The sequence below is a fragment of the Neolamprologus multifasciatus genome, chromosome 8, assembly GCF_963576455.1.
Source record: "Neolamprologus multifasciatus chromosome 8, fNeoMul1.2, whole genome shotgun sequence".
Lineage (NCBI taxonomy): Eukaryota > Metazoa > Chordata > Actinopteri > Cichliformes > Cichlidae > Neolamprologus > Neolamprologus multifasciatus.
In genome coordinates, this window is record NC_140446.1 from 26,675,517 (window position 1) to 26,698,526 (window position 23,010).

The window sequence follows — 23,010 nt, forward strand, 5'->3', positions numbered from 1 at the left end:
GTGTGAATGGTTGTCTGTCCCTGTGTGTTGGCCCTGCGACAGACTGGCGACCTGTCCAGGGTGTACCCCGCCTCTCGCCCTATGACAGCTGGGATAGGCTCCAGCGCCCCCCGCGACCCTGAAAAGGATAAGCGGAAGCGAATGGATGGATGGATAATTTTTTTTTTTTGTATTTGAATCTAATTTAATATTTATGTAAATACAGCAGTCTGAATGTATAAATTACAAAATAACCAGATTGTCTTATTACAAATAAACCTTTAAGAAGAGGTGTATATTTTATATAATTTATCAAAGTAATTGCACCTGTAAGCCAAACAGCCAATCAATGTTTATTCCAAAGTGTAATGCAAAATTAAAATGACAAATGTAGGGCTGTGTAAGTAGTTTCTACTGTGAGTTCTACTGTACTGTAATTCTACTACTGTAATTTTAACTTTCTACTTGTGATTTCCAGCAAAATGACTGGATGTGAGAGAGTTTAACGACAGGAAAGATGGAGCAGTGAGAGCGGAGATCTCTCAGAATTCTGAAAACAGATTGACGAAGTTCTGGTAACTTCAATTCCAAAAACTTAGATTCTGGTAAAACTTGATTTCAAGTAACAGGATTGTGTTTCAACTCAGGTTCAAGCTTGTCAAATTAGATAGAGCTCATGGCGGAGAAATGATAGAAGATAGAATAGCTTGTCAAAAAAGATGGAGCAGGGAGAGTGATAGGACAGACTGAATTGCTTGTTAATGATAGAGGGAGAGGGTTTTCTGCAGCAGGTCACCAGACTTGAGACGATCAGATCAGCAGTCAGCAAAGGCAAAACCAAAACCAAAGATCTCTTTCACTCGGCAGGGATCGAGCAGAGAGTGGCATAATTTTTCATTTTAAGAGGTCATGCCTAAGTAGCAGTCCCTGTATCTAATAACATGACTTTTTAAAACGCTTTTTTATTCTTGTCTCCTAACCTCTTCTTACCTTCCTCATTTCCACGTTTAGGCATGCGTCCCCTCCACTACGCAGCGTGGCAGGGTAAAGCTGACTCTGTTCTATTGTTGCTGAGAACCGGCGCTGCGGTCAACTCCCCTTCCAATGATGGACAGATACCGTTGCATCTCTCTGCACAGTACGGACACTATGAGGTGGTGAGTAAGCAGACAAACACCGGAGGCTAAAGGCAAAGTTCCAAGGTTTTACCCGTCCTCCCATTTCACTGAAATCGATCCCCTTTGTGCCTCAGCTGCTATTGTCCAGCAACAATAGCAGTAATACCTTTAATGCAAACCATTAAAGAGTCTACAGGCAGTAACGACGAATATTCCTTTCTACGTGCTGGAATGTTTGAATATACCGTGCACATACAGAACTTGTTACGTCATACAACCCCTGACCCCTGACCTCTTTAGAACACAGAGGCTGCACCCGACCTGTTTTATGTTCGTCTGTTCAGACAAACACACACACATTAATGAGCATGTTGGGAAGACTGACATGTGAAAGCAAGTGCGCAATACATGAGTTGATAGCACTAATTTTACACTCTCTCCCTCTTCTTGGCTCTCAGTCTGAGATGTTGCTGCAGCATCAGTCTAATCCCTGCTTCATGAACAAGGCTAAGAAGACACCACTAGATTTGGCCTGTGAGTTTGGCAGACTGAAGGTATGAAAAGATTTTTGTGGAAGTTCGATACCTTTGATGTCTTCTTTTCCAAGATAAGAATGACGTCGTTTTTTCTGCAGGTATTTGCTTATAAACCAAAATATTCCCTGGATTAAAACTGATCATGACATCACATGAAAAGTTCACACATCTGCTCAAAATGAAAATTATCCATTACTTTATTTTAAGTAATAAAAGAATTTCTGAGATCATGATATGTACTGAGCACAGGGTTGCTGCAGGTCAAAAAAAGCCTGAAAAAGTCTCAAAGTTTGAAAATGAACGTTGGAGAAATACTGTAGTTGTTAAATGTTCAGTCGTTTTTACAGCTGGCAAAAAAAATTAAAAATCAATGTAAAGCGCTTTACTAGTCCCTAAGGACCCGAAAGCGCTTTACACATCCAGTCATTCACACACTGGTGATGGCAGCTACATTGTAGCCACAGCCACCCTGGGGCGCACTGACAGAGGCGAGGCTGCCGGACACTGGCGCCACCGGGCCCTCTGACCACCACCAGTAGGCAACGGGTGAAGTGTCTCAACGACCGAGACTGTCCAAGCCGCGGCTCGAACCGGCAACCTTCCGATTACAAGGCGAACTCCCAACTCTTGAGCCACGATCGCCCCATAATGTGGGTCATTTTCTATATCCATAGTTATTACAGTAATGTCACTTGCTCAGGTGACAGATGGATGTAGACACTGACTTCACCGATCGCTTCCCCCAGCACGCTAGCTTATTAAAACCACAGTGCCGGAAGATCTGACTTTAAAATCGAGGTCTGTTGCCTGTTTATATGGTATTGAACTATTATTTACAAAGTAGACATGTCTATTCTTTTTGTGCACTTTTCTGCGCTCTAATGTGGACATGTTTCATTTAGTAAGACCTCGAGACCTTAAACTCATTCGAAGAATTTTATGAAGTCAAAGAAGGTGGTGAGGAGCTCCATACACCTGAAGTTATTTATGAAACCTACAGATGACCCTTGGTGGCTGTTAGAGGGAACTGAAGTTTAAAATGCCCCAGTTTTCTGAGCCATAAGTTAAGCCCATCTTTCAGATGCAGTCTATGACTGCTCCATTAGCAACTTCGCAGTAGAGGCCCATGCACTTACGTTACACTACCTGTTAACTGATGTAAAGAAAAGAAATGAAAGTACAAATAGGAGAGACAACGAGAGAGGCAGCGGGAGTAATGTTCAATAACCACGAACAGCCTTCAGCTCCAAGAGTCTGTTTAGTTCCAGTTCCAGTTTAGTTAGTTTCACTTTAATGTCGTGTACCATCATAGTCCAAATGATATATGTAATTTCTTTTAATGTTGACATTTTAATTGAGTTTAATCGAACTGAATGAGGGTGGAACGGTGGTGCGATGGTCAGCAGTGTCGCCTCACAGCAAGAAGGTCCTGCTTTCGAATGAATCAGCTGAATGGTGGTCTCTGTGTTATAGTGACAGACTAGAAGGTGCTCGAGTTGTACCCCGCCTCTCACATTATGACGCCTAGTATAGGCCCCACCCCCTCTGCAACCCTGAATTGGATAAGTGGAAGAAACTTGATGGAAAGAGTTTATTTATTGATGTTTTACAAAGGTCATAGGAACCTCGGGGTTATTTTTTTAAACAAAAAGAGTACTAAAGTTAGCCCTTTAGTGGTTTTCTTCATATGTGCAATCCAGTTGTTTGCATATGAGAACACGTGTTTTTCATGCTTTTTTTTTATTTTAATGTGAATGGCCAAAGGCAAACACAAACCTTTGCTGAGACAACAAGGCTGAGCTAAATCGAGCTCATTTCTGTGAAAGCAGAAGGCTTCAGTAGCTCCTTTTAGACTTTGTGAAGAGATTGCATATTGCAGTGTGTTTTTCCTGTGCCGCTGCCACATCAGCGGATAAGCCCAGCTGTGAGATGTATAGCTGGCTCTGTTATTAAGAAGTAGACAGACGCACACTTCCCATGCTTGTTAAACGTTCGCTCGTGTGCTCTGAGTTTGCAGTTTGGCTGTGAAAGAAAATCGTAAGCTTTGGGCTGTTTTTTGTCACACAGTATTTGTGGGTGTATGCAGAGGCTGTGGTATCTTTAGACGACTGCTGAGTAGTGGATAAGCCTCTGTGCTCGTTTAACCCTATATATAAGTCGCCATTTACACTCTAATACAGAAATATATATTTTTAGCATATATATATATGTGTGTGTGTGTGTGTGTGTGTGTGTGTGTATTACTAATGCTGTAATTCCTGTCCTGATTCTGCCATTTCATCTTCAATTTTTTGTTAGGTGACTCAGTTACTGCTGAGCAGTAATATGGTAGCAGCCCTGTTAGAAGGAGAAAGAGGAAACGGCAGCCTGGACTCTCCCTCCACCACCCCACTCCACCTAGCAGCCAGGAATGGACACAAAGACATCATCAAGTAAACAGCAACTCAGAGTGGCATTAAATGTTAAACTTTATGATACAGTATCATGTAACACAGTGGATTCTGGATTCAATATCCATATCCAACCATTGCTTTTCCTTTGATTGACAGTCTGAGCATCTGCGTTCACAGCCAGCATTTGCACACTGTTGTAGTTCAGCCCTTAAAATTGAAAAAATAAACTCTGAATTCTCAAAGGAATATAAAATACGTATAGTATGCACGAATAGTTTAGCTACAAAGTTGTTGTTCAACTCATATGTATGCCCACTAGTTAAAGAACTAGTACTTACAGTCATGGGAAATAGAAAGCAGGCCCACTGCAGGCAAAAACACACCATTAAGTACGCTACAGGAGATTCGCGCCCTGAATCATTCCAACGAATGTCACTAGAACAATCGCTAGCTGCACTCCACATGACAGGAAGCGCAAACAGGGGATGGGAATTACAGATGCAGCTACACAGCTGGTTTAAAAGCTTGAGCCCAAGTAGAAAATATTTTATTACGCGACCAGATGACTAATTGTCAATATTGTCACTAGTCAGTACCAGGCACACTAGTCATTTAATCGAATTGTTTCACATTTTAATTGATGCCCAATTCTGATGGAGCAGTTTTCTGCTGGAGCATCGTTGTAGAGAAATGTGTTGATCTCTGTCTCTTTTTTTTGTTAACTCTATTATTGTTAGTTCTTTAAAAGGCGAAGAATAAGATTGCAGATACAAGTTGCAGAAATACTTTTTCCGAAGGGTGGATGGACTCTTCCTCAACACAGGGTGAGCCAATCAGTCATTCAGGAAGGGCTCAGAGTAGACCTGCTGCTCCTCCACATTGAAGGAGCCAGCTGTTTGCCTCCTGGGTAAGCTGTTCCAGCCAGGATTGTCCTACTGGAAGGAGGACGCGGGCAGACCTAGCACACGCTGGAGAGATTATATCTCTCAGCTGGCTTGAGAATGCACCGACATTTCCCCAGATAAGGAGGAGCTGGCTGGCTTGAGGGAAGTCTACTACTGCCCCAAGACCTCACTTTGGATAATCAAAAGAAAAAAACTGCCTAAACTATTTTTGATGCTGTGCAAAAGAATAGAACTTTATTAATCCCTTGGGGAGGTCCCTTAAAAAGGAAATAATAAAACTACTGTCACTACTATTGTACTATAATTCTGCTGCTGCTGGCATCATTTAAAAAAAGGATGCAAAATGACCTTCACCTTATAAATGCTGCTGCCTTAACATGGTGTTTATAGTAGGCAAACTGTAATGGGTAAACTTAGCACAGAAGTCCAATAACAGAACACCACTTGAGTTCAGATTAGACTGACCAGTCCTGCCAGTCACGCCCCCCCAGATTTCACTGGCCTCGACGTGAGCGGTAAAGTCTCCCAGTGGAGTTGCGCTGACGTTCTCTGACCTGAAGGGTAGGGAACAACCCTCTTATCGCTTAAAGTGCTGTTATTGCAGTCACATCCTCTCTGTGAATGGTGATCAGTGGTCATGACATTTTGGATATTAACAATCATGAAACTGACCTCACGGCCTGTTGTTAAGCAATGGTGCTAGCTCAGATGAGCGACAAAACGCTTCTCCCACTGAAAGCGCTGTGTCCAAAGGAACAGAATCAACTTTCTGGGATTTCTTTACGTGGATGTTTGAGCATGTTTCAAGACTGAACAAGAACTGTTAGCATTTGAATTAATTCTGTAACTTTGTAACAATCTCTCCAGCACCAAAAAGAAAACATTGTACTATGAGGTTTAATCCTAATCGACTTTGCACTCTCAGCCTGTTTCAGCCTAAAAATGTCTTTGCCATGTAATCCCATCCTGCTGTTTTAGACGTGCTGCCAACTATTCCCATCCCGTCTAAATTATTAAATATCTCACGCAACACCATCCATCTCCCCCTCTCCTGGAGTTGAAAGTGAATACTTAGTAATAAGTCCGTACAACATCATACCGCCCGCGATAATAATGGTGGAGGTTTTTGCATGATACAAAAATGTCATACTGCGATATCCTTGGTAGCAGAGAAGCCTATGCTCAACACAAACATGAACTGAAAAATAACACACACACACTCCTACACTTCACTGACAACCACATAAGTTTATTCAGAATTTACACAGCAGAATTTGGAATATGATACTAAGGGATTTATGGCACTTCAAAGACTGCCATACCTAAGCTGCAAATGTCTTTGCAACTTCTCCCTTTTTGCAATAACTGGAGGAGCTTTATGCAAACAGGATATGACTTTGTGCCTGGAAAGATGGGAACTTTCTGTTGTTTTAGTATCATTTACATCTGCCTGTGTTAGAAACTACGCTTTAGCAATTTATTTAGAGATCATTTCTGATCATGACACCTCATGTTCAGAATCTTTGCTCTAGCACATTCTGTACTTGGTGAACGTGTACAGTGTAAATTAAACAGAATATCTGAGAATAACATTTCTATGGAGGACAGAAAAGTCTAAACTCTGTGAAAGGTTTCAGACATTCAGCCCTCTCATGATTTCATACCATCAAGGTTTAAGTGGCGCAAGAAAATTACAATAGGAACCTTTTATCCTCACAAATTACAACTTGGCATTTCTCCTGTCAGTACTATCTGCAGCATTCGGTTTAAAAACTCTACACTCACAGGGAAATGTTTTAAATTATTTTTAATAAGCTGTTAGATAATTATTTAAGGTTCTATTCATTAAAACATTTCATGAATGTTCTTAAAGTATGTGATTAAAAAAAAGATCAAAAATAAAATAATTTTGTTGCTGCACCTTTATTCCATAAATGGCTACTTTTGATAGAATAATTACAACCTTTTTTGAGTTTAAAGGACTGTGTTCAGTCTTGCAAAAAGCTAAGCAGTAATGGTGAGGATAACAGAATAAGTAGCAGCCAGGTGCTGCTACTCAAATGCACTTGTTTAATTGATCATCAGGAGGTGTCACCAAAAAAAAATACCACAGTCTTCCCAGGAGATGGAGCAAATTTACCCTAAGGTTCCCCAATGGTCAGAGAAACTGCAAAAGATCTACTCTTAGACACTACCGGCCTCAGTTAGCATGCTAAATATTAAAGTTCATGATAGTCAGTGTTGGTCAAGTTACTTGAAAAAAGTAATCAGTAACTAATTACTGATTACTTCCCCAAAAAAGTAATCCCGTTACTTTACTGATTACTTATTTTCAAAAGTAATTAATTACTTAGTTACTTAGTTACTTTTTAAAAACACGATTTACAACCTGAATAGGTGATAAAGTGATAGATCTTTCAGCCCAATTCTACTTTTTCTGCATAATCATCATACAAAATGTAATCAAATGGAAAAGTCTCTTTTTAAAACTTGTTTTATTAGTTTTAATCTTTTAACTTTATGCATCAAGCAAAAATTAAATTATATGCAACATTCTCTGACTGGAAGAAATTAGTTTAAGTAATCCCTTATTTTACTCATTACTTGAAAAAAGTAATCAGATTACTTTACGAGTTACTGCCCATCTCTGATGATAGTACAGTTAAACTGAACAAGAAGGACTTGTATGGAAGGGTTGTCATGCCAACCCATGCCCTCTGTATACCAAATTTTTCTAGAGTCAAAGTTCAGACCTCAAACCAATTGAGATGCTGTAGGTGGAGTAAGATGTGTGGCCTAAGCACACAGAACAGCTGAAAACAAAAACCGAAACAAAAAAGAATCAAGGTTTTGCCATGACCCAGTTAAAGTCCAGACGTCAACCCAATTAAATTTGCAATTGCTGACTGTGACTATATGACTTTATAAATCGCTGCAGATGTCTGTGACAGAGTCACCTGCACACTAACACGGTGTTTCTGATTGGACTTCCCAGGTTGCTCCTCAAAGCTGGCATTGACATTAACAGAGCCACCAAAGCGGGGACGTCTTTGCACGAGGCTGCCCTCTATGGCAAAACGGACGTAGTACGGCTGCTCCTTGACGTAAGAAAAGAGAAACATTGTATCTGTTAGTCTTATGAGCCATGTGGAAGGCTGTTTTTTTTTTACAACAAGTGTCAACATAAAGACTCTTCACAGAAACACCACACTATGTTTTCACCTGCTCAGTATTATTCTTTAATAAAGCAGATTGGAATTTAAGGGAGGGTTTGTTTTTAAAAGTCCGACTCCCACATAGCCGTTCTACGATCCGTATGTGTGTGTGTGTCTAGGCGGGCATCAACGTGAACATGCGCAACACCTACAACCAGACGGCTTTGGACATTGTCAATCAGTTCACCACTTCCACAGCCAGCAGGGAAATCAAACAGCTGCTGAGAGGTCGGTAGCTCATGAAAGGGTGTCATGATGTTGCACTGATACATTTGGGTAATTTGGCTTCTCTGGTTTTTCTTTCTTTCTTTCTTTTTGCAGAAGCATCAAGCTCTCTTCAAGTTAGAGCAGTGAAGGACTACTGGAATCTCCATGATCCCACTGCACTTAACCTGCGGGCGGGAGATCTGATCATGGTACTGTTTTGTGTGTAAAAGTCTCAAAATGTTGTTTTATGGTTGTCATATTGTTTTTGTTCATTATTTTCATTGTCCTTCTTTAATTTAAAAGTTAATTTGAAAATCCCTAATATCACATTTAAAACAGTCATTATTATTCATTTCCTGGGAAAATTATGAAAGGAGAAGATTTCCTTATTTAATGAATTTAAAAATGTAACCGACATTTGTTTTTATAAATCAGTAGCAGCAGTTTTTGTTTGGTACGATTTTGCAAATTGTTTAAGGAAAAGAAGTTTAATCATTTATTTTATTATAAAATAGTTTTTTTGTTTGTACATGCTGACATATATAATTCTTACAAATAAGAGGCAACACAAACATCGGAATCGGCTTGATTGAGATGAGAAAATGAGATGAATTTGTTAGGTGAAGTTATAGTGAAGCCTTGTTGTTAGGATTTGTGTGGTATGTTTCAGGGTACTTTCATGTACTCCAAAGCAGGAGACCACAGCAGAGGAACAGGCACAAACTTGCTGCTGCTGTGTCTCTCATTATCAGCATCATTATCACAGTTTGCTCTAATTCGTGTGTGCATGTCTTTATGTGCTCTCTGCTGTGTGTTTTGATATATTTATGTGAGTCATAGTGACATCTGAGAGTTGTGTTTGAACTTGTATGCTGTTGTCTCTCACTCTGCCAGAAAGCAGAGGTGTTTGTTTTTCTTCTCTCGAGGCGCTTTGCTAATACTCACAATGAATAGATAGTGTATTTCCAGCCTACTGGCCCACTCATTATGGACTTAAGTGCATGCCTGTGGGTGTCGCACACAACATGCATGCTTAAAGCTCTTGTATTTTTGCTAACACATAGCATTTTTTTGTTTTAATCAACGCCCATAGTGTTCATATAACTGTATCAATTGCTGGGATTGTGAAGTATACCGAGACTAATGCCGTTTGTAATGAAGTGTTCTCATGGTTTCTTGCTGACAGGTCCTGGAGCAGCACTCAGACGGCCGGTGGAAAGGTCACATCCACGACACCCAGCGGGGGACAGACCGGGTGGGCTTTTTCCCCCCTTCAGTGGTGGAGGTCCTCAGCAAAAGAGCAGGTAAATAAATAGCTTATACACACCTGCATAAACATCAGTAAACCTTATTAATATATTACTATAGTATTATAGTTGTGCTCCTCTCAGTAGTTGTAGAGTTATCTGGTTAGCAAGACGGTGAACAGAGAGGAAGGTACCTTGGTTTGCATCTTCAGTTTACAGTGGCATACTTTGAATTTTGTGTACATGGCAACCTGTATCCATTTCCCTTCTTTTGATTATTGATATTTATTTAGTTATGTATTAGAGGCGGGTGTTAATCAGTTTCAGCTGGTTTAGAGTTAATGATCATCTTTTCTGACTGTTTTCCACTAGTTTTGTATCTGGATAGGAAAAGAGGTTGTACAGTAGGGGTGGGGGAAAAAATCGATACTGTGTAGTATGGTGATATTTTGTTTGCTAATAATGTATCGATACAGGGACAGCAGAAATCGATATTTTGTTACAAAAAAAGTTTTTGTGGACTGGAACATGCTCTGACTTCAGAGCATGTTGATCCTTTTTCTGAGCAAGAATCCTGACATTCCTTCACTGTCCAAATGTGTTTAACCTTTTTTTTTGGCAGCAATAAACATGACAGTTTACTTATTTTAATTTAAGACATGTTTTATTTTAATTAAGTTTAAAACTTTTTTATTTAATGTAAAATTATATTTTGTTTTAATTTACTTTCAAATTCTTCAGTTGCTGAAGGGGCTGCATAGTTTTCATAAATTGCATAGTTCAGAATAGCTATAATTGTACCAGATGGTTGATTCAGTTAAGTTGGACTAGACTGTAATACAAACCGTTCAGTTTGTCAACAATAAAACTGAAATGAGAGAAAGACTGAGTGTGAGACTTTGATATTAGATAAAATGAATATTGATAAAGTTTACCTTTATGTACAGAATCTGAATATCGCAAAATATTTTTAAAAATTGCAATAATATCGTATCGAGGGATGTATGGTGATTCCCACCTCTATTGTACAGCCAGTCCAACTCAATACATGCCATTGCCACAAGGTTTGCTGTGTCTCTTTGCTGGATCTATCCAACGCCGCCAGGTTGCACCTCAGATGGTCCAGGAGCTCAGTGATGCTTTGGTCCACATCTGGGAGGAGATCCTCTAGAACACTAAGCTATCCTATGTGCTTAAATGGATGCTTAACAACATCTGGATAATCATTTTCATTTGAATTCAATTTCAGTTCAGTTCAATTTAGTTTTATTTATACAGCGCCAAATCACAACGACAATAAGGTACAAACCCAACAATCATATGGCCCCTATGAGCGAGCACTTTGGCGACAGTGGAAAGGAAAACCTCCCTTTTCACAACATTTCCATCAAACTATGTGCCGTCCCTTAATCGCTAACACATTACCCGTTTCATATCAGTGTAGACATACAGCATGATTGTCTTTCACTGTTGAGAGCTGATGTGTTTTCAGAGTATTTTTTTGTACAGTGTACATGTGCACTGTACAATTTCACATGAAATACCAAGCCTAATTTTTCATTTAATTTGTGTCATTTTATTTTTGTGTAATTATGTGTCAGGTCAAATTCATCCAGAATAGAAATTCCCAATAGTTTTACACAATGTTAAACAAACAAACAAACAAAAAAGAGTGAACTAAAACAGAAATACTGCTGAGAAATAAGAGGAAGTGCCAGATCTCATATTCATATAATTATCTGAGACATGAAAATATCTGTCAATATATAGTTTCATATTTATTTATTTATTTACTTATTTATTTTTGTAGTCCTGAAGTACCACCAGCCTGGGCAAACACATTTATAGTGGACATGAATTCACACAACTGTATTTTGGTGTCGATAACACCTAATTTGACCCATGACGACTCTTAGATATCCGGGCTACCAAAATATCTCCACACTTGTACACAGGCAGGATCTATCATGTTTGCAGACATGGCCACTGGAGAATTCAGCGTGCTTGTAAATCAACAAATTTAATCCCTGTGAATATGAGCTCCTCACTTGTTTGCAGCTGTAAAACCCCCGACTTTCTCGCACAGAGAGACCAGCACAGTCAGAGCTCCAAAAACAGCTCCAGACACGAGTGCACACTTCTGTGTCTTCAACAAGCCAGTCTACACACACACACACACACACACACACACGGCAGTCTCACAGAGAAACACATTAATAGGATTACTATGGCCAGATTGCAAAGTGTCAGCTCAGTGTTAAAGCCTTCACAGTCTACATCGGGGTATTCTGTGTGTGTGAGGCTGCTCATGCTTGAGGAAAGAGACGAAAGAAGAGAGTTCGCCTCAAAGTTGGTGATGGGCTCTTTGCTTATGAGGCAAACTCAGCAGGCTGTGTGCACATGTGCAATAGTGTGTCTGAGCTCTGTGATAATGTCAGTGATGTCAGCAAACAGAGACCAATACCACACAAAGGAACAGTAAGCCTTCTCAGTGTCTTTGGTGATCTTAAACTTCCATTCAGCAGCCTGTTATGTAACTGTAGAGGGGATTTACAGTCAGTGTGTCTGTTTTTAGTTGTTGTTCCATGTACTCAATGAAAAAGAATACATGACGGAGACAAATGTTAAAGTTGATGATTAGGGATGGGTATCGTTTAGGTTTTATCCGATACCAGTACCAAACCGGTACTTTTGAAACAGTGCCGGTGCTTAGACGGTGCTCGAACTGGTGCTTAAAGAATAAAGAACACAAAATTGGTCCAAAAACCTCTCATGTTCAGCTGTTTTTTTGTAAAAAGATAACAATGTTAGCCTTTTCTGCAGCTATAGGGCATATATGGTATCACTCTGGGCTGGAAGCAGCTTAAACAATGGAAAAAACACAAACTTTGTCCAAAAACCTCTCATGTTTAACTGTTTCCCACTTTTTCTTTGGTCATTTTAGCCTTTTTGGCCAGGGTGAAGGGAGTATCTGCCATCAAACAAGAAGACAGCCGCATGTGGCTATGATGATGTTTGCTAGTTCACCTTACATGCATTAATGTAATAACGTGGTTAGCCTACTCAACGTAAATTACACACGAACAACATTAAGCTACTCACGCAGAGAAGAACGGCTGCTGCTGCATCATCATCATCATCATTTCTGCTACACTGGCAGGGCTAGGGGCCAGGACTCGCCTCTTCGGGTTTTTGGGGGATGTTGCTAACTCCGGGTCCGATAACAGGCACCACACCCGCAGTAGATGTGCTCGGTGTGAGGTCTCGCAGCAAGCTATCAAATACGGTGCATTTCTCGGCTTTTAAAAAAACGCTATGCGTCGCCAGGTGTTTCATCAGATTAAGGAGTTACCTCTTTTGCACAGTATCAGCTTAAAGCACTTGTTGCAGCTGCTGAGTTTGCATCTTTTGCTGTGAAGTACAGCCAGACTTTGACCGCTTCACCTTGGGCATTTTTAATCTGTAGCTCTGCTCTAAAAGAACGTACGTACCTGGACCCGCCTACTATCCTTGGAAAGGTAAAATGATTGGCTAGAATCCAAAGTGTGTGACATCTCAGGAAAAAAAAGCACCGAAATGTGCACTGCTTTTCGGTCTGGTTACTACCGTTTATGTCAGAACCGGTGCCATAATGGCACCGGATACCGGTACCCATCCCTATTGATGATATTCATAGCTCTTCATTGCATGGTTAAAGAGCTTTCGGTGCCTGTGCATGCATTTCAAACTGCCACCGAACACGCATGTGCATTATCTGCTTTCCCTCACTCATGCATGTCCACCTCAAACCAAACCTGTCTCCCTGGCCTTAGGGGGCACGCTCTTCCGCCAAGCTTCAATGCCTTGCAAACGACAACACTTTGTGTCCAGAGCTCCTCCTCCGAGTCACGGCCCCGCCCCTCAGACTGATGACTTATACATCCTTGGCTATGACCCTGCAGGTACACACACAGATGCACTCACCAACCTTTTCCCTGTTTCACGTTATCCCAGGCAAGGCAAGGATTGTTGAACGGGAATGTTTCTGTCCATATGCTCCCAAACAGCACCCCAATCCCAGTTTTTTCTTGATGAAAAAACTTTCCCTGATGCTGTGTCAGCTTGATAGATCCAGTCCCAGCTCCGGTTCTGCAGTAGGCAGAGTGTACCGTGAACGTTTGTCTAAAGTGTGTGTGTTTATTAGGTGCTCCATTGGGCAGTCAGCTCTCAACCCCAGCTAGTTCTGCTAGCCCCACTCAGGAAATCTGGGTCCTCAGGAGCTCTCCCACTGGTAAGAGTGTGTGGTCCTAAACCCCTAATACCCCACCCACTGAAACCCCAATCGCCGGTGAACCTGTAGACCAGTCAAGTCACCACATTATTGATAAACTGGGTCTTTTTAAAGAAGCTTATTCCTGTTTTATCCTTTTATATACCAGAGTTTTGACCTCACCATGCTAACCCTTCAAATCCCACCCCTCTGCTTTATACACATCTAACAATCCAGCAACCATAACCAGTTCTCTTGCAGCAGGACATTACTATGAGGGAGCAGCATGAAGGTTCTTCTTCTTTTAAGCATGTTGGAGCTTCCTCTTATTCTCTGAAAATCTCCACAGCAAACATAATAATGTTTTTCTTCTACTATGTAATATATATTCAGTTATTTCCTGAACAGAGAGAATGTCGATTCCACTAAAACATAATGTTTTAATAATTTCATAAACGTTGAAAATTCTTTACATACATAAGAAACTTGATATTAGCATCTTTTTGTTAAATATGGAGCTAGTGGCAGAGCGTGATTAGCCTTGCTTAGCATAAAACAACTTACTAACAAACACCTTGCATCGATTAAAACTGTATGGTGAGGCAAGAAATCCTTCAGTAATAAATAGGACTTTGTTAATAGTTTTTATGTATTTATTTATTTACTTATTTTTAGTACAGTAGTCAACCTATAAACTGCCGGCTGCAATTGTCTCCTAACTCAGACACTCCACAGGTCTCCCGTCAGTCTGTCATCTCTCTGTTTTGCTTTCTTTGCTCTTCTCAGGTGACAGAAACAGTGTCGGCAGCGCCGGCAGTGTTGGTAGCAGCCGCAGTGCAGGGAGTGGTCAGAGCTCAGAGAGCGGCCACAAACAGAATGGGATTCATTGCTGCCACAACAATGACGCTGGCAAGGTCAGATATGCACAGAGACGACCAAGGTGGACACTAAAAAACAAGGAGATGCTCTGCTTCATATGTCTACAGCAGACAGTTTCACTAACAATAACAGAAATTAATAAAGTGTGGAGGATGTCAGTAATGCACTAAAGTACTTTTTTCTATCGTTGAGTACGCCTTTGTTTTGTGTGTGCAGCTGGCTCCCTCTGCTGGTGAATCAAGGGACCGCGTTATAGGAGTGGACCACAGCAAACAGGTTGATGGATCCACAGGTTAGTCACCGAATGAAACATCTGTCATCTTCTTACTCTGTTTGACAATAATAATAATTCTGTTAGCTGTGATTCTTCCAAGGTCCCAGACTTTCTGAAGGTCTTTCAGAGTTTTTCTTTTGCGGGTTGGCTGCTTTTTCAGTCCAGTTCTTTTACCTGACCTTTTAAATGGTAAATAGTAAATGGACTGATTCTTATATAGCGCTTTTCTACTCTCCCGGAGTACTCAAAGCGCTGTATGCAACATGCCACATTCACCTAATCACACCCATTCTCACAAGCACTTTCTCTATACATAGTGCTTTCTAGGTACAGTCACACGATGGATGCATCAGAGAGCAACCTGGGGTTAATATCTTGCCCAAGGATGCTTGACGTGCAGACTGGAGGAGCCAGGGATCGAACCACCAACTGTCCGATCAGTAGATCGGGGGTGGCTCTACCTCCTGAGCTACAGCCACCCGATTCTTCTTTTACAGAAGAATGTTTTTTTGTTTCTTTATCTACTTAATACGGGCCTATGAATCTTTCAACCATAAAAAGGTTGTATCTTTAGAAACCACGGGGCTGCTGTGTGCAGGGATCATACAGCTTTGTTGATGGTCTGAAAGGAAATGAGATGGAGGGGGACAGTAAATGCTTACCATACTTTACTTCACCACTGAAGCCAATAAAACCAGCATCTTCTTTCATCTATGCAAGTCATAAAAGCCCAGATCACTACTTCACAAGAAACACTAAAGGCCTGGGGAAATGTGCTCTGCTGTCAGGTATAATGGCAGGTGCAGGCTTGCATGTTTACAGTATTTTCAGAACTTAAGTTCATTCTGCTGAGATAAGGCTTTTCAAATGTTAACACTCGAAGAAGGAGAGAATTCCCGTTGACCTCAGGGTGAATCGGAAGGGGGGGGGTTAAAGTGCAGGAGAAGAGGGAGGAGCATCAGGAGCAAAACACATCTGTTAAAGAAAGAAGAGAAAGAGGAAGGAAGACAGGGAAGAGGAGCTGATGTCTGCCCTGCACGAAGGATAGGGTGAGGGAAAGATGAAGTGTGAGACATCAGGAGCTCTCCTGCACTCGTTTTTTCTCAAGGGTAAGACCGTTGTTATAATTTGACATGATGTTTGACGTTTTGTCAGAGGAGAAAGGGTTCGATCCTGTTTTAAAGGACCCACTGCAGTTTTTGGTTAATATTTCATTGGGAATCACCTTATTGGTGCAGAAATATAATTTTATACCTGCCAAACTTTGTTATCTTCGACATTTTTAATAGATTCAGCTAAAGAAATGGGAAAGAAATTGTGTTCTTGCCACAGACTGATAGTTATTGTCAGTATTTCAACCTTTCTTTCTTTGCTTGTTGTCTGTTGTGTGCAGATAAAAGATAAATAAATAATAAGATGAAAAACTTTACATTTTATCATTGAGTTAGGTTCCTCTTTATGCTGTACTTGAATGAGTCGTGGTCAGACTTAAGTTGCTTAAAAAAGCAAACAGTTGGAAATAGTTGGGTGCAAAGACTGGAAAACACGTGAAAGCCCTTCAGGAAGCCTGGAGATACCAATCTTGCTTATGGGTTAAGGACCTGCAGCCCTGTCAAGCTCTCCTACAGTAACTGCCCGTCTGCTGTAATCTCCTCCAGGCTCTTGAGACTATGCCGGGAGACACAGCAAACCTTCTGGCAATAGCATGTATTGAGCTGGACTACCTGCACAACCTCTGTTCCTATCCAAATACAAAACTAGTGAAAAACAGTCAGAAAAGCTGAGGAGAGAAAAAATGTCTCAACCTTTAAAACCATTCTTGATTTGATGGGCGATCACTAACCTAGAAATGTAACTGACTGTATTTGAATCGTAGTTGTACTTTTCCACAGAACAATTACACAAATTCCTCATCTCTTTCCATCTTGTACAAAGAGCATGTCGCAAGAAGCATGACTGTGTTGTTTTGATCGGTGAATAAGTTAACTCATCTCCCAGGAACATCTTGACAGTGCAGTGTCTTATATTACTTATTGTCCTGTTACAAGGTGCATCTGTGTGTCTGTAAGAGGTCTTAAATCAAAGTTATTGAGAACTGAAAAGATCAAATGTTGTTGTGAGAAAGGACTAGAAGAGCGGGGAAACAAAAGACTCAGCCTTGGGCAAGAAGAGAAGTGAAATTGGAGCAGTTGGCAACAAAGTATCATTCCTCTGAGATCTGAGTATATACTGACTGTAAATAAGATGAGTGAGGGGTGTATGAGATCTGGTAGATGGCACAGCTTCACTCAGTTGCTGGAAAAAGAACGATTTAACATGACTCGACTAATGCAGACCGGATTGATCTCTTGCTGTCACAAAGCAGAATCTTGTTACTTTGAAAACATGGCTGTCTTTTTTTGGGTTCGTCTTGTTTTTCTTCCAGTGTCTGTCTTCCTCCACGCACTCGTCGCGAAACTCATCCCACAGGATTAATTGTGTGTATTTTTTAGGTGGTTCCCGCCAACAGGTTAACGGCACTCCTCAGAAAGGCTTTGTGAGGCCTGAACAGCTTTTGGAAGGCAAGGTGAGCTGAGTTTTAGAGTTGTGCAAGTTTGCGTAAATGTTTCCTACACGCAGAGGTTTTGGAAATGAATCTCCTCGCTGTCGTTAGGATTCAGAAGCTATCTACCAGTGGCTGCGTGGGTTCCAGCTCGAGCAGTACACGTCCAACTTCATCAGTGCAGGATATGATGTGCCCACCATCAGCAGAATGACCCCCGAGGTGTGTATTTATGTTACAATTTTCAGCATTTTTAGCTCTATGCCGTTAGACGTTTCTTTGTTCTTTGTACTTTTAAGATGTGTTTGTTTTTTGCTTCTTCTTTTTTTACATAAAACCTTGGGATGACTGTTTTGTGAAGTAATATGAAAATGAATTTGTTCCATTTCAGCCTGAAACCCTCTGAGCCTGATATGTATGTTTTAAAAAAATGTTCAAGAAGTCCATTGAAAACTTGACATGACTGTAACTAAAGCACTCTTTTTTTACAGATGAAAAAAATGATTTCTCTTGGCTAAAGTACAGTTAGGCTACGTTCACACTGCAGGTCTTAATGCTCAATTCCGATTTTTTGATCAAATCAGATTTTTTTGTCTGCTCGTTCACACTACAAATAAAATGTGACAGCAAACGCGCTCTAGTGTGAACGCTCAAAGCGGCCCGCATGCGCAAAAGAAGATGTCACACACAACGCGCTCTGTTTAGACCCAGAGCAAACAATATTTTTTGACTGATGGCCTTAATATAAAGACTTCGGACTTTACGTTTCCCAATTTTTGCTTTAAGTTATTTTGTTATTTACATAATAATGTAAATAACCTAATAATGATCCTTATTGCTGTTTTAGAGGAGCGCTGCTTCAAAGGATAGTTGCAGATTTCTGTCAGAATCTGCAGATTATACAGTACAAATAAAATGTTCATGTTTCTCCAACGTTGTCTTCCCAACAGTTTCACTGACATCTACACTGGATGGCCAGGAAGCGTTCGCGATGTCTTCTCCGGCGCTGATAATTGGCGTCTGTCTTGTGTCGGTGACGTAAAAGACGGATTTAATGCGACATGACCGTTCAAACAGCAGTCGCTTTCTAAAACATCAGATATGTATCGGATTCAGTACCACATTCAAAAGTGACCCAGATCGGATTTGAAAATATCGGATTTGTGCCGTTCACACTGTCACACCATGATCAGATATGAGTCGCATAGGGTCAAAAAAATCGGATTTGATGCGCTTTCGCCTGCAGTGTGAACGTAGCCTTATTTAATTGATTTGTTGTTGATGTTAATGATTCACTCATTATTTGCGTGGATATTCTTCAGGATCTTACAGCTATCGGAGTGACCAAACCAGGCCACAGGAAGAAGATATCGATGGAGATTAGCAAGCTGAGCATTCCCGAGTGGCTCCCAGATTACATTCCTGTGAGAAACCAGTCCTCCCTCTTATTTGCCATATACATCATGTAAACAGCTGGCTGTCTTGCAGTCATTGTAAAGTTTGTCTGTGTTGTCGTGTTCAGTCGGACCTGGGGGAATGGCTGAGTGTGATTGGATTGCCTCAGTACCAGAAAAGATTGTGTGACAATGGCTATGACTCCATTGCCATTGTCAAGGACATCAGCTGGGAGGACCTGCAGGAGATAGGCATTACTAAACTGGGTGAGGAATTTCTATAATTTTCTATAATAACTTCTCTGATCGGCGACTGGTCCGGGGTGTACTCTGCCTCAGAGGCTTTGAAACTGAATCTTTTGTGTGCTGTGACTGCTTGTGACATTGTCAAAGCACAGAAGGGGCAGTATTTGGAAATGTTTGATCCCTTTTATTAAATCTGTTTGAGCTCTGTAATAAATAAATAAATATGTGTGTTTCAGGTCATCAAAAGAAACTAATGTTAGCAGTGAAGAGACTGTGTGACCTGCATCGCTCTCGTAACCATGCCGACAGAGGCGAAACTCTCAGACGAAAGCTGCCTGCTGCTCTCGAGCTGGTGGTTATCGAACACACGCCGACACACAATGCTCAGGCACGCGCCGACACTCCATCCAATGACTGTTGCTCCTCCCCTCGTACTCCCAGAGCCCTCCTTTCCTTCCAGGACAGCGAGCTGAGCGTGGAGCTACAGAGTGCAATGATGGGAAAGGCGGGTGGAGGTCCCGCTGAGATGTTCAGCATTAAAGGTGTGTCCTCTGCAGGTGGAACTGCCATGTCGGTCAGTCAAGAGAGCATTGGCATGCGTTCGCGGGGCTCAGGGAAATCTGGGAACTCTGGAAATGTAAATTTGGCTCATTGTCAGGATCAGCAGGCCGTACTGTCTTCAGCCAGGACATCGAGCCGGTCTGAGGAGAGTTTAAGTAGCGGTGCAGGGGAGGAGGTGAAGAGTGGAAGAAGCAGTCCTGGAGGCAGAAGTAGACAGAGGCCCACTGAGTCATGGGTGCATCAGAGTCAATCTGCTATCCCAAATAAATTCCCCTTCTCCCCTCTCACACCTCCACTGACCCCCAGCAAGATGCCCCGCTTTGCCTACCCAGCTGTCCCACCTAAAGCCAAACACTTCCAGTCTCCTAACCGCCCTTATCAGCCTCACCAACACCCACCCTCCTCCCCATCTTCACCATCCCCTCAAGCTTCCCCGACACAGAAGGCTTTCAGTTATATCCAAGCTCAAGCAGAAGTAGTCAGTGGGGCTCCACGACTACTTTCCAAGCCACTGCCTGGGGCTGTCCCACTGCTGGGGCCCTTACTTGTACAGGGCCCAGCCAATGTAACTCAAAAAGGCCCACAAAAGAAGCGCTCGCGAAGCCTGAATCGCTATGCTCTGTCCGATGGTGAGCCAGATGAAGACGACAATCCCACTTCCCCTTGTACCTCTGCTTCCTCTGCGGTCGTGCCATCTTATGCCACCATGTCACGCAGGCCGGGACGTGGCCATGCAAGTCCTCTAGGGGCCCAACGTCACATCAACCGTAGCCACTCCTTTGCCGTGCGCTCTCGACGCAAAGGTCCGCCTCCACCCCCACCTAAGAGGATGAGCTCGGTAAACGACACCCGTGCGTGTCAACCAGGAAACCACCAAGGAGTGGAGCCAGAGGTGAAGGAAGGGGTAGAGACGGAGAGTGCAGGCAGTGTGAGGAGTATCGCAGCCAGGCTTGAAGGCAGCAGCAGCAGTAGCCCATCTAGAAGAATAGATATACCACCAGCCCACCTCCCTGTTTCACCTGCATTCAGCCCTGTTTCCTCACCGATCCCACGTGGATTTCCTTCTCACACCATCACTCAGCACTCCAAACCTGTCCCAGCCTTGGGTCTCGGGGGCCTTAGGAGGGTAGGAAATGAAAGGACAGAAGGAGACTTCAATAGACAAAGAGGTAGAAGTACAGAGAGAGACTCTGGTGAGGACGTGAAAGCAAAGAAAACTGAACACATATCAAAGAGTGCTGCTGCATCTCCCAAGCACAGGTCCAAGGACCATCTACCGTTTGCTGAAGAAGGCAACCTGACTATCAAACAGCGACCCAGGATAGCAGTCGTTAGTCAGCCAGGTGCTGAGGTTAAAACTCCTTCAGAGGCGGTGCAGATCCCAAACAGCCTTGAACTCCCAGAGTTCAATCTAAAGGAGTCTGACACGGTGAAAAGACGGCACAAACCCAAAGACAAAGACGCGTCCACTCCTGAAGAGGTTAGCTCCCCACACAGAAACAACAAGCACCCAGAACCCAACATTCTCCACACGCACAATGACATCAGTACACTGAGTGACAATGAAGCTCAGAGGCCACACAATGTTTTCCAGAGGATAGGATCAATGGGAAAAGGCCCAAAGCCTCCAGTGTCCTCAAAACCTTCCAGTCCCCTCAAACAAACCCCCAACAGCAAACCAACAACTCCTCAAAAAATGGTTTCACCATTGCAACCAAGCGGACAAACAGCCATCCCTAACCTCACGAGCGTACAGATTCACACAGTCTCCCCAAAGCTGAAAAGCAACATGTACATTCAGACTTGTATGTCCAGTCCAAAGCCTGTGAAACACAGACAGACCTTCACGTCCGAACCTGAGAGTCCACAGAAAGCCGTCGCTGTGTCAAGACTCCCTCAGAACAGCTATGCAGCAACAGCAGGTAACAATGAAAAGAAGGTATAATACCAACAAGGCCATCAGTGACCCATCTAGGGTCAAGCTTGGCTTTTGTTTTAGCCACATGTTGAGTAAGCACATTTTCAAATCCACTCTTTCAGATTAATTTTGGCACGACGGTTTAATTGTTAAAGCTTTTAAAGTTGCTATAAAAATGGCTGGTTACATAATCCAGTCTCTACACTAATTCTAGATGGGCGACCAGTGATCCGGTGGATGTTAAGAGGTTAAACTTGTTTCCTAACAGCGAGCTTCTTTTTGATGGTTCCATAATATTTATTGTTCCTCAGGTCCGAATCTCAGCATGGCTCAAAGTGTTGCCTTTGCTGCTCCACCATCACCATTGCTGAACTCTTGCTGCCCACCCTCGGCACTACCCAGTCAGCCAGGAAAAGGATGGGTAACTCCGCCTGGTGTGGCCAGTGTGGAGATGCTGGCCCAGAAGAAACTAGAGCAAACTAGTACATCACTGGAAGCTGCTCTCAAAGTAGTGGAGACCAAACTGGCACAGGGGAGCAATGTGGACGGGTAAGAAGTATTGTATTGGTGTAGTTGGGGTGGTGTGCTTTACCTGGAATGATAATATTGTGCTCTTCATACTGATTGCTGATAAAACCGCGGTAACCATTGGTTTGCACTGGTTGTTTGAACTGTTCCTTGTGAACATGCAGGAGATCTGACAGATCAGCTGCTGGGCTGTAACTAAAGTCCCAGTAAGGTGACTCTTAATACAAAAGTGCAAATGTTCAAGAGGTCAAAGGAGCTTGCAAAGAAAAGTGTCTATTCAATTCAATTCAATTCAATTCAATTTTATTTATATAGCGCCAAATCACAACAAATGTCGCCTCAAGGCGCTTCATAGATACAGAGAAAAGCCCAACAATCATATGACCCCCTATGAGCAAGCACTTTGGCGACAGTGGGAAGGAAAAACTCCCTTTTAACAGGAAGAAACCTCCGGCAGAACCAGGCTCAGGGAGGGGCGGGGCCATCTGCTGTGATTGGTTGGGGTGAGAGAAGGAAGACAGGATAAAGACATGCTGTGGAAGAGAGACAGAGATTAATAACAGATACGATTCAATACAGAGAGGTCTGTTAATACATAGTGAGTGAGAAAGGTGACTGGAAAGGAAAAACTCAATTCATCGTGGGAATCCCCCGGCAGCCTACATCTATTGCAGCATAACTAAGGGAGGATTCAGGGTCACCTGGTCCAGCCCTAACTATATGCTTTAGCAAAAAGGAAGGTTTTAAGCCTAATCTTAAAAGTAGAGATAGTGTCTGTCTCCTGAATCCAAACTGGAAGCTGGTTCCACAGAAGAGGGG

The 23,010-nt window shown here is 42.2% G+C and overlaps 1 protein-coding gene across 2 annotated transcripts in view; it reads left to right on the forward strand.

Moving 5' to 3' along the window:
- caskin2a (CASK interacting protein 2a) overlaps nucleotides 1–23,010 on the forward strand; it is a 66,253-nt gene that overhangs the window by 37,611 nt on the left and 5,632 nt on the right. Inside the window, exons 5-21 of one of the 2 annotated variants that reach the window (XM_085171346.1) lie at nucleotides 991–1,136; nucleotides 1,556–1,651; nucleotides 3,932–4,065; nucleotides 7,927–8,035; nucleotides 8,266–8,374; nucleotides 8,468–8,562; nucleotides 9,540–9,657; nucleotides 13,413–13,541; nucleotides 13,784–13,870; nucleotides 14,636–14,763; nucleotides 14,945–15,020; nucleotides 17,495–17,568; nucleotides 17,656–17,766; nucleotides 18,867–18,968; nucleotides 19,067–19,205; nucleotides 19,421–21,667; nucleotides 21,975–22,212. In XM_085171346.1, the coding sequence (XP_085027472.1) occupies nucleotides 991–1,136; nucleotides 1,556–1,651; nucleotides 3,932–4,065; nucleotides 7,927–8,035; nucleotides 8,266–8,374; nucleotides 8,468–8,562; nucleotides 9,540–9,657; nucleotides 13,413–13,541; nucleotides 13,784–13,870; nucleotides 14,636–14,763; nucleotides 14,945–15,020; nucleotides 17,495–17,568; nucleotides 17,656–17,766; nucleotides 18,867–18,968; nucleotides 19,067–19,205; nucleotides 19,421–21,667; nucleotides 21,975–22,212 (4,138 nt within the window). The remainder of the gene's footprint in view (nucleotides 1–990; nucleotides 1,137–1,555; nucleotides 1,652–3,931; nucleotides 4,066–7,926; nucleotides 8,036–8,265; nucleotides 8,375–8,467; nucleotides 8,563–9,539; nucleotides 9,658–13,412; nucleotides 13,542–13,783; nucleotides 13,871–14,635; nucleotides 14,764–14,944; nucleotides 15,021–17,494; nucleotides 17,569–17,655; nucleotides 17,767–18,866; nucleotides 18,969–19,066; nucleotides 19,206–19,420; nucleotides 21,668–21,974; nucleotides 22,213–23,010) is intronic. The other variant, XM_085171347.1, reaches the window with a different exon arrangement.